General features: G+C 38.1%; 1 protein-coding gene across 1 annotated transcript in view; it reads right to left on the bottom strand.

Annotated features, from left to right (window-relative positions):
- Positions 1–2,530: 2,530 nt before the first annotated feature.
- Positions 2,531–10,461, bottom strand: part of ptprz1a (protein tyrosine phosphatase receptor type Z1a) — a 32,990-nt gene continuing 25,059 nt past the window's right edge. Inside the window, exons 15-29 of the mRNA XM_030765340.1 lie at positions 9,437–9,457; positions 9,056–9,152; positions 8,809–8,894; positions 8,457–8,591; positions 8,014–8,148; positions 7,531–7,694; positions 7,087–7,222; positions 6,716–6,862; positions 6,043–6,136; positions 5,660–5,733; positions 5,354–5,482; positions 5,001–5,153; positions 3,841–3,983; positions 2,978–3,113; positions 2,531–2,674 (exon numbers count right to left, since the gene is read on the bottom strand). Of these exons, the coding sequence (XP_030621200.1) occupies positions 2,531–2,674; positions 2,978–3,113; positions 3,841–3,983; positions 5,001–5,153; positions 5,354–5,482; positions 5,660–5,733; positions 6,043–6,136; positions 6,716–6,862; positions 7,087–7,222; positions 7,531–7,694; positions 8,014–8,148; positions 8,457–8,591; positions 8,809–8,894; positions 9,056–9,152; positions 9,437–9,457 (1,794 nt within the window). The remainder of the gene's footprint in view (positions 2,675–2,977; positions 3,114–3,840; positions 3,984–5,000; positions 5,154–5,353; positions 5,483–5,659; positions 5,734–6,042; positions 6,137–6,715; positions 6,863–7,086; positions 7,223–7,530; positions 7,695–8,013; positions 8,149–8,456; positions 8,592–8,808; positions 8,895–9,055; positions 9,153–9,436; positions 9,458–10,461) is intronic.

Here is a 10,461-nt window from a genome sequence, read left to right as displayed (position 1 = left end):
ATATATAAATTGTTGAAAGGCTTATCCCGGTAAAACTGGTTGAGTACAGAGGTTTGTTATAACAACATAAAATCTATATTTTAATGATATTAAAATGGAATGACATGATTGTTTTGAAGTTTGCCTAAATGTTTTGATTTTTGACTAAAATGGTTCTTATCTAGGTTTGAACTAGATTGTCACACATACTGTAGAAACATCTTACTACACAAGCATCTCAAAAAACAGAATTCTTTGCTGTTTTGAAAATTACAAATCTTTTTTTCTTCCTTGAAACAGTTATTTTTTTATATAAAATAATGGAGTGCGCTGAATACTTAAATAAAACAAACGTGTGTGCATGTCTTCAGAGAAACAATCTCTCAGTTTACATTTTTTGTATTTCAGACTGTACTAAAATATAAATGCAAATTTATGTTTTGCTGTCATAGGTTTTGATGTAGAGCCAGAGATTTCCAGACTTTTGCATGTTGTTTTAAATGACTGTCCTTGATAATACTTGATTGTAAAACACCGAGTAAAGTATGTCAACGGTTCTGAACTGAACGGTTTCTTTCACTGATTCAATTAGCAGCAGTGGAGTTACATTCTGGGTTAGCCCCACTGTGTCCACTCCCAAAATCCTCTCAGACTAGCCATCTTAAGACGGACCACCAAGCTCAGGGTAATAGAGTCTATCATCATTAAAAGTCAAAAATGCAAATTAAGGTAACGATACACTCGCTCAACAAGATGGTGTCTGGACATTTGACCTATATTCCCCAGAAAACATGCATAACCTTTTGTGTCTTAGCCAGGATTAGAATGTGGAAATAATTATGGACTAGCCATTTTTCAAAGGGATTATTCTATATCTCCATTGAGCTGTCATCTTTGTCACCAAGATGTAAGCTACAGTCTTAATAACATAATCAGTTTCTTAAAGCTGCCCCTTATTCTTAAGTAAGTCTCCTATCTGTATCTTAAGGAGACCATGGGGCCCCTTAAGATGTCTCTTTTTTTTCTTTTTAGCTTGCCCTGATCATTAGAGGGGTTTGGGGTTAGAGGGGTTTGGGGACGGGGGTATAACCGCAGAGAATTAGGTTGGAAGGAATACAGTGATAAGATCTTCCTAGAAGTTAATTGAAAAGAAAAACCAACTTGCCCTCTTGCCCTATTCTCATTTTCTTTCACTTGCAGTTTTTTTTTTTCTCCAATTCCAGACAGTGATGACTGAGCAATGATCTAATACTTCACAAATATTGGTCCCTATTGTTTGGCTATTGAGTATTGAAATGATGTTAAGCCTGTCTGACATTCAATAATCCAACACACAACTATCTCCAAGTCATTATCTGTCACACTGACAATCTCTTCAAGAGAAGTTTATCACAAAGAACACAGTGAGGAGAAGAGTTTTTGATTTAAAAAAACATACCAAAACAAGGGATCGAGAGATAAAGGTATATGTTCTAACACCCCCCAGCATGATTTTAACCATTTTTATCTCAAATATAGTCATACTTTTCTACATTTCTTTTTAAATGTTTCAGACACGATGATCTTTTTCCTTCCAAATCATTTTTTTAACATGATTATTAAAATTTGATTAACCTCTGATACCGCGATTTAAAATGATGTATCTTTAAATACATAATTCCATGGTTGCTCATAAATTGTTTATTTTCACAAATGACATATAACATTTGGGGTAGCCAATCAGACCATGTTATAATTGTTGGAAATAAAAAAAATATATATATCACAAATTGCCATAGCCTGAACAGACGCTACTTAAATTGTTTTCTGGTTTTGTTAAATTCTAACAATAGGTAGTACCGTTTGAAAGATGTAAAGCTAACAGTTATCAGCGTGTAATGTTTTGTTTGAAGTCCATTACATTGTATAAAACAGAAATATGAGAAATATTACAGCATTATTAAAAATGTGTTGACTACCTTATTAGAATGCATCCAGACAGAGTAAAGTACTAGTGCCTTGACAATAGTAAAATACAAAATCTAAACATATAAATAGAAATTTGGTCCGTCAACTTGGTCCCTATAACATTATTTACACATTAGAGTACTATTATTCCATGCCCTTGTCCATTTCTGAGTGAAAAAAAAAAAAAACATTCTTTTTTTCTTTTATTTACATTATCTGTATGGAACACAAGGCGGCTCAAAGAACAGTTGCTACAAAAAAAATATAGACTAACAAAATATGTCATTAAAAATCTTTTTTTTTTCCCTTTTAATGAGCCGTGATGACAATAAATATGAAACCTTATGAAAAAGCTGTTAGTAACACGTTAGCTCAAAATGGCAGGTAAGAGACATTTCCAAAGAGTTAGTCTACCTATAGAAAACTCTATCAAATGAAGCTGACTGAACAAGGTGAATTTACAAAAGGCACGTTATACGAGGGCAGAATACTTTCATTTCAGGGGTGGAAAACAAAAGGGTTCAAGGATGCAAAGTGAAATAGTCTTTGTAGAAAATAAAAGAAAAAAACTGTGCATGTTAGTGGTGCAGGCTGGTTGTCATGGTTACACCAGGGACTCCAGACTCTCGGCAACACATTCGGGGCCTCCTGGGACAGTCCCGTTGTTGTCGGAGGACTGAAGGGCTTTCTCGTCCTCTTGGGTGCCGACCAGACTCAGGATGGCTTTGTAAAGGAACTGATAGTGCTCCTGAAAGAGAGAAAGAGAAAAATGACACTTTTACGCAACATTTACAAGTTTACTCTTTATGACACATCACATTACATTTGTGTATTTATTATGTGATATTACATTTTGCATAAAATTCCATAATAACAAACTAAAATACAGAGGCTAATGCCTTAACATAGAGGACAACAGATATTATTTAGGGACAGAATCGGTGAACAGAAAACTCGGTGAATCAGTCTTTTAGAAAGCCTGTTAGATTGTCTACACAAAACAGCGTTCTCCTGTTTGAATACACAGCCTTGTGTAAAGGTAAACACCTACAATGTCAGAGAAGACCCCTGGTCTCATTAGATTGGTCATCTTGGCTGTCTGGTACACATCCACAGAGCTCTCAGCATCCATTTGCTGCAGTAGAGTGAACAGGGCGCAGAATGTTCCGGCACCAACCCCACCATACCTACAGTCAGAGGAAGCAAAGTCAGACAATAGTCTTTTTTTTTTTTTTTTTGAACAGTAGCTTTGTGTTAAATTTTTAAAATTGTCGAAATTTTGTTTGCATCAAATCTGAATTTGAATGTTTGAGTTTGAATAGCTGCATTAATAAACATCTTGTATTTAATTCCTCAGAACATAATAATGATATTGGCCCAGTGTTGTTTCTCTCCTTCGCCTCCAGTACAAAACAAAAATAAATGCCTTTCCTCTCTGCTTTATATGGTAATACCTCAATCTCACAGAGTGGCAGTCATGTTTTTAAGCAGAGGCTGTGCATTTGGGTCTTGTTCCTATCGTGCTAAAGCAATATTCTGAACTACCTCTTCTTCTGTCTCCAGTCTACAGGGACTCCTTGATTATCAACAACAATTAAAATTTTTAAAAAATGTTGTTTTCTCTGCCTGTACTGCTCCATAATGCAGTAACTTTATCAAACAGGACAGAAATAAAAAGATTCAGCTTTTCAGCCTAACTATAATAACCACATTTCATATATATATATATATATATATATACACATACACATTGTGTGTGTGTGTGTGTGTGTGTGGTGAGTGCATGCATGTGTGCATGCGTGTCTGTGTGTGTGTACATATAAACTGATTCTGAGCAGCCTTGGAAAAAGATGCAGCATTAATCTGAGTGAAATCCATTCAAACAGAGTATCAAACGAAGGAATCTGGTCTTACTCGTCTTGTACTACCATAGGCCCGTCTCCGGAGCCCCGTTCCTCCCGCACGATGTTAATGAGCTCAAAGGTGCCGCTGATAGGGCTGTCCGGGTTTGGCCAGCGTGGAGCACGGTAATGCTTCACCTCCACAACATAGTCATCCTTCATTCACAGGAGAAGAGAGAGAAAACAAAACCATAAGGAGCAGAGAATGAAATGTCAGACGGCTTACCTGTTAACTGTACAGTTATGAGATGGTGTGTGTGTGTGTGTGTGTGTGTGTGTGTGTGTGTGTGTGTGTGTGTGCGCGTGTGTGTATACATGTGTATGTGCATGAATGAATGGCTGTATGTATGAGTTATTGGATACTTTTGAGCATGTGAGTGTCCTTGAGTGCACAATTATCTGTGTGTGTGTGTGTGTGTGTGCGTGTGTATGTGTGTGCTGTAACTGGCTCTGTGTCTAAAGATGCAGATGGCAGACTGAAAAATAACAGATGTGGTCGTCTGAGGCGTGTTCACTGTTTATCAAGCTCCATTTTCTCCCGCCTCACCAGCCATTTGTTTCTCCAAATACTCAGCAATGGCCAACAGTTTGGCACCAATTAGGGGCAAAAAAAAGTCACAAATTTTCAAAAACTAATGCAGTCCCTTCCTGTCCTTGAATATTCCCAGACAAAATGATCAGTAAAGTAACACATTAAAACAGATGGTCTCTGGGAGATGCAATATAAGGAGATAGTGTGTTTCATCTTTACACTCATTTCTATGGCTGACATGAGAGTAACAGAGCTTACTAATGTAACTTATACTTAAGCTCAAATACTTTATGTGCAGAAAAAACTGCTCATTTCTGAAAGCTATTTTTACAACATATATTATCAGACATAATAGGGCATTATTTACATATATTATATTATAATCAACACTAATTACTGAATCTATAATAATTACATTATAATCATCATTTTTGTGGGGACAGAGGTGCCATGATATGGTGTCCCTAAGAGTAACTTACTGGGTTCTAGTTTCTCCTGGTCAGCAGTGTAACAGCAGGGCTCTACAGTAGGACTATGTATCAGCTACTAGAGCATTCCTTGTTACCCTTATAGGTCTAGAACCCATAACCCATCAGTTCTCAGTCAGCAGCCCATGTGGTCTCCATCGGTGTTGATCTTACCTGTGTAGCCACCAGAATGTAGTTGTGCACAATCAACATGTCCTCATTGGACAGGCATACGTGTTCCTCCCTTTTGAAGGTGACAGTGAACATCTCACAGCTGATTGGCTGATCTCGACTGGGCCAATACACCAGTGTCTCATTCTCGTCCACCTACAGAAACAGGAGAAAAAGGGAGGATTTAAAGACTACCTAATTCAAATACAGCTCCATTTATGGGTTATAGTCATATAGAAGTCAACCAAACCATAGCATTTCTGGTATCGTGGGCTAATAGGGTGGTATACACATTCGACTTGTTTGATACGGGCCGTTGTGTTGAGTTTGTCAGTAGGAAGATCAGTAATACTCACTGGGCTGGAGTGCTCCGGTAGTGAAACAATAATCTGAGCATTATGATCCCAAATCATCCTCCAAAAGTCCTTCACTGTATTCTGCAAAGGTTTCTGAGTTATGATGTACTCACTGCTTTGATTGTAACCCTACAACAGAAAACAACATTTCCATAATGCAGCAATACAAAAACAAAACAATAAAATTTAAAAAAGAAAAAAAAAAAACAGCCATGCACAGGCAGATTAACACTGAACATGTTGAAACTGCTCTTCCTGAGAAGTTCCGTACAGTCAATTAGATTAGTGGACAGAAAAGATATGTACCATGATGTATGAGGCATTGATGTAGTCTGTTGTCTCTCCTGCCGTTGTAGACAGACACACTCTGGACCCCTCCACTACAATACACACACACACACACACACACACACAAACACAAACACAGACACAAACGGTTGGGCAAAGTGATATCACTATTTGACATGGCTGTTATGCATATGGTAACTGCAAACTTTGTGGAGCTGTAAATCTGTGTGGTGAAGATAAGCAAAATTATCCATTTAGACTTCCCACAGTTCAGCCAACAAATTTCTTTAAACAAAGCCATATAATTTCACACTTCCAAGGAAAATCAGTTCTATTTTGTTGGTTTTACATGCATACCAGTAAAATGGAAATTAAAAGAAGAGATGTACAGAAGGACTCACTAGGTATCAAAGAGGAGCTCCGGTTCTTCTCACGGTTACTGTCTTTCAGAGCCATGGAGTAATCACACTGTTTGGCCCTGTTTTGACTGACCAACTGTGAGACACAAAATAAAGCTATCTATCATATCTATATATGACATAGTTCAGAACCATTTTTCAAACATACATATAGTCCATTAGAGAAATAACTGTTAGATATACATACAGCAGAACACTCTATCCAACACTAGAGCTAAAACTGTGATTAGTGGACACCGGTTACCAAAAATGGGTTGAAGAGACAGAAAAACTCCATCATATCCCCAGAGAGAAATGTTAGACAGAAGATAACTAACCACAAGCTAAACCTAAAACAAAAATAACCTCATTGTTTGACCAAAGCTGTGCATTTTTAGACTGGAAAGACTGCAACTTTTCCTACATAGCCAATGTAAAGTTCAAATTATCCTAGAGATGAACAGTGTTCATTTATTATTATGTGCGATAATATACGTGAGTTATTTCACATTACTTTAATAGCTGTATTGCTACAAACACCCACAGAAGGCCTTTTTGAGCATTCTCATAATTTATACAATTTATACATTCTAAAGTCGACATATGATACAAAACGACAGTCTTCAACTTAATTTAACGTTGGAAAATTCGCTTTATGCCTGTAAACATTCCATACCTTAAACTGCTTCTCTAAGCGTGTCCTTCCTGAGGGCCCGGGGGTCAGAAGGTCATTGACGTAACTATGGATACGGCTCGTGGGAACTTCAGTCTCTTTACTTAGAATGGCTTCCACCAGAGCATCGTGAATGAAAATGTACTGTTCCTGTGAGTATAACGGTACAGGAAAGATATTATTTGATATGGTCTCATATTAATGGAAAAGATATTATTTGTTATTTATATAATTACTTGGACTGGTATTAATCAAATCGGTGATTACTATTGATGAATTAGTCACTTTATTCATTTCTTTTTTGATGTATCTTTTTGGTGACTGTGTAGCACACAGCCATGTGGTGTTTGCAGCCTTGAGTTTTGTGCACTCACCTCAACCTGTACTAAGTAGTTCCTCTGTGTGCGGATGTGTTTCAGAAAGCCCATGATGTTGACTGTGCCCTGTTCCCTAATCCGCTTCAGCATGCTGTCCAGGACTATGTACGCGCCTGTCCTTCCCACTCCAGCACTGGATTAACACAAACACAGGCACACACACATAAACAAAACAATTGTCATGCACACACACACACACACACACATTAACCAAATGGTAAACCGCCTCACTACACGTACACACACACACACACACACACATCAACCAAACAATAAACCCCCACCACACAGACATACACACATAAAACAACCAATACACACAAACATAATTTAACTCACAGAAGCTCCTGTCTTACTATGGAGAAACGTTTTTTATGTTAGTAGAGTGGAGGAGACAGGGAGAGGAAAATAATAGTGATATTTGTGTGGGAACAGTCATACCTGCAGTGAACAACCACTGGCCCCATCGTATCTGTCCTGGCGTTGGAGGATTTGCGGACAAAGGTGAGTAGAGGTAAGACATGCTGTGGAACACCCATGTCTGGCCACTGTGTGTAGTGGTACTGGACGACTGTTCTCTCATTACTGCGGCCTTTCTGAGATCCCTCAAAACACAACAAAGAACAAGACAATAAAGAGAATAAAGCAAAAGATGTCTCTAGATTAGACTATGATAATTAATAAAATAACACCTCAAGTAATTCAATTCTGAACACATTACATAATTAAATACCTAGTTGTTTATACAGACTCTGAAAATAGTGCATTTATTATTAACATACACACTTCATGAATAAAATGGTAGAGTTGCAACTGCTACGTCAAGTCCTAATGAAAGAAAAAAAGTCTTTAAAGAAACTGGAAAAAAGTGTTAACAGATCTGAAAGGAGAGACTGACGATTTTTTTTTGTGTATGTGAAATACCTTCTTTATGTTGGTGTTTCGTAAAATGAAAGTCCTCTGAGTATAACAAGCCAGGACTTTAGTGCTTTTCAGAGTCACCAGAAAACAGCCATACTCCTCCTGACTGTCCAGAGGCCAGTACTGATCACACTTTCTCTTAAAGACAGAACAAGTGACACAAAACATGCAACCGACCCGTCGTCACCATATCACCACAGCTCCATTCCCCTAAAAAAATCCCATCATCACTGCACATTTCACATCACACATTCAGCTGTTCTTTTCATACATGAAAACATTTGGGGGAAAAATACCTTATACCACGCTCACAAAGATGATATGCTTACACAAAAACATTCCCATAACATCTCTCTCTCTGTCCTAAAGAATGTTTGAATGGTTCATATACAGTCGCTGTTTTATGACAGGGTTATGTCAATTAGCTCATTTGAATATTTACTCACTCTTCCTTTCTCCACCAGATTCGTGATCATGACAATCACACCAACATTCTGCTCCCACACCATCCTCCAGAAGTCCACAGTGCTGGACTTTAAAGGCCCTTGTGCTGCTATGTATGCCCTGCGCTGATTAAAACTCTGAGAGTGAAAGAGACAGAAAGAGACAGGGAGGATGAGAGGGAGGGAGAGAGAGATAAATAGAGAGAGAAAGATGGGGGAGAGAAAAGGAAAGCATGATGGTGAATGGATGTGAACATCCTTTGAGTTCTGTGACGTATTTGGTAGGTGCACCAGGTTGAACACATTCTATTTCACATATGGAAAAAGTCAAATGTTTAAAGTCAAAGGCACTTACATCCACAAAGTTAGCATTGATGTAATCTCCTCCACTTCTGCCATCTCTTTCAGTCTGCAGTGAGAGTCGGACCCTGCTGTGGTCATCTGTAAACAGGTTAGGGATCATTTCTCCTTAAGAGAGTGTGTGTGAAGGCAAGTATATTTATTTGGATGTGAGTGTTTTTTTTTCTGTCTTACTACAGTTTCAGCTCTCCCTTGATGAAAAGTAACATTTTTATGAAAGGTGTGTAGGGGCTCTTACTCACAAGCTAAAATGTTGATGTATCTGTTTTTGTTCTTGTTGTCTGGGTGGTTGGAGCTGTCTGTGGTGGTTCCCAAATCCACAGTGCACGCCTGTACCTCCTTAAAAAACACCAGAGAACGCAAAACACATCAGAGTGTCAAATCCCCCCAAAACACAAACCATTCCAACCACCTCAATACTCTCCACTACTGCTCACTGTCCATGACACTCCTCAAACACACACACACACACACACATACACTTACACACGCACACAGACACATACACACACACACAGTGTAGTGCCAAGCATGAAACCAGAACAGAAAGGACAAGCTAACAGCTACTGTATTCAATTCAAATAAAACTATGACAAAAAGTGAAACCTTAAAAAATGGCTTACCTCAAAACATTCTTTCAATATCTAATGGGAGGGAGTGAGAATGCAGAAAGCACAGCCATAAAATTTCCATGACACGCAACATTGAACAAACAAACACACAAACAATGCAAAAACAGATAACTGGAAAGCACAGGGGATGGTCGTTAATCTGAGAGATCATGCCCGTTCATTAATCTGAAAAGATCATGCCTTTCATGCACAGAGAATGAAGCTACCTCAGTACAAGCAGAGGGCTAACACTCTGGCCTGGAATAAATCCATGTTTCCAAAATTAAAATGGCCTTAACACAAGTATATTCAAATTCACTCAATTGTTTTCAAAAAGTCAATTCAAAATGTAGAATTTCAAAAGTTTAATCAAGGCCATTTGGCGAGGATTCCACGTAAGAGCTGCATACAGCGCTTGCGTTTCAGTAAGATCAAATGAGACTGATAAGGACAGTCAAATCGAGCACGGACTAAATCCAGCCCAGTGTGCGGACACTGACAGGTCACAGACTCTGATGTTGAACTGTGTGTGTGTATCTGTGTGTGTCCATCTTATAAAATATGTAAAACATCACAAAAGTCACAAACATTTGAGTAAATTTACTAAGGAGTCTGCATACTGACAGAAATGTTTTGTTCTGACTGAATCTTTATGAATTACATCCCTCAAAAGCACTGTCATAGAATAATATACAGAAACAGTGGCAGTGATCCGTGTGTGACTCTGACCAGGGCACAAAGTTACAAACAGACCATCCCATCACTACAGCTTTATATTATTATGGACCTGTGTTTATCTCTTCTCTCTCTTTCCTATCTGCCAAATTATTTGTGTCAAATTCTCTCATGTGTCAAACTAATGTTTGCCTGATTAAATTCGTCATTACGTAATCAGGCGCAAGTCAGTGAGACCATGGTATGCAAAGAGGTTACAATTTTGACTTTGACTGACGTTAATTAAACTCTCAAAATCTTTCATTAGGTGCTTTTGTGTGCATTTTGGTGGAAGGCCTAATTATAATTAAAACAAGTTGCCC

Source organism: Chanos chanos, chromosome 2 (assembly GCF_902362185.1).
Source record: "Chanos chanos chromosome 2, fChaCha1.1, whole genome shotgun sequence".
NCBI classification, from domain to species: domain Eukaryota; kingdom Metazoa; phylum Chordata; class Actinopteri; order Gonorynchiformes; family Chanidae; genus Chanos; species Chanos chanos.
The sequence above is the reverse complement of the archived record's forward strand: the minus strand, read 5'-3'. Positions and strand labels throughout refer to the sequence as shown.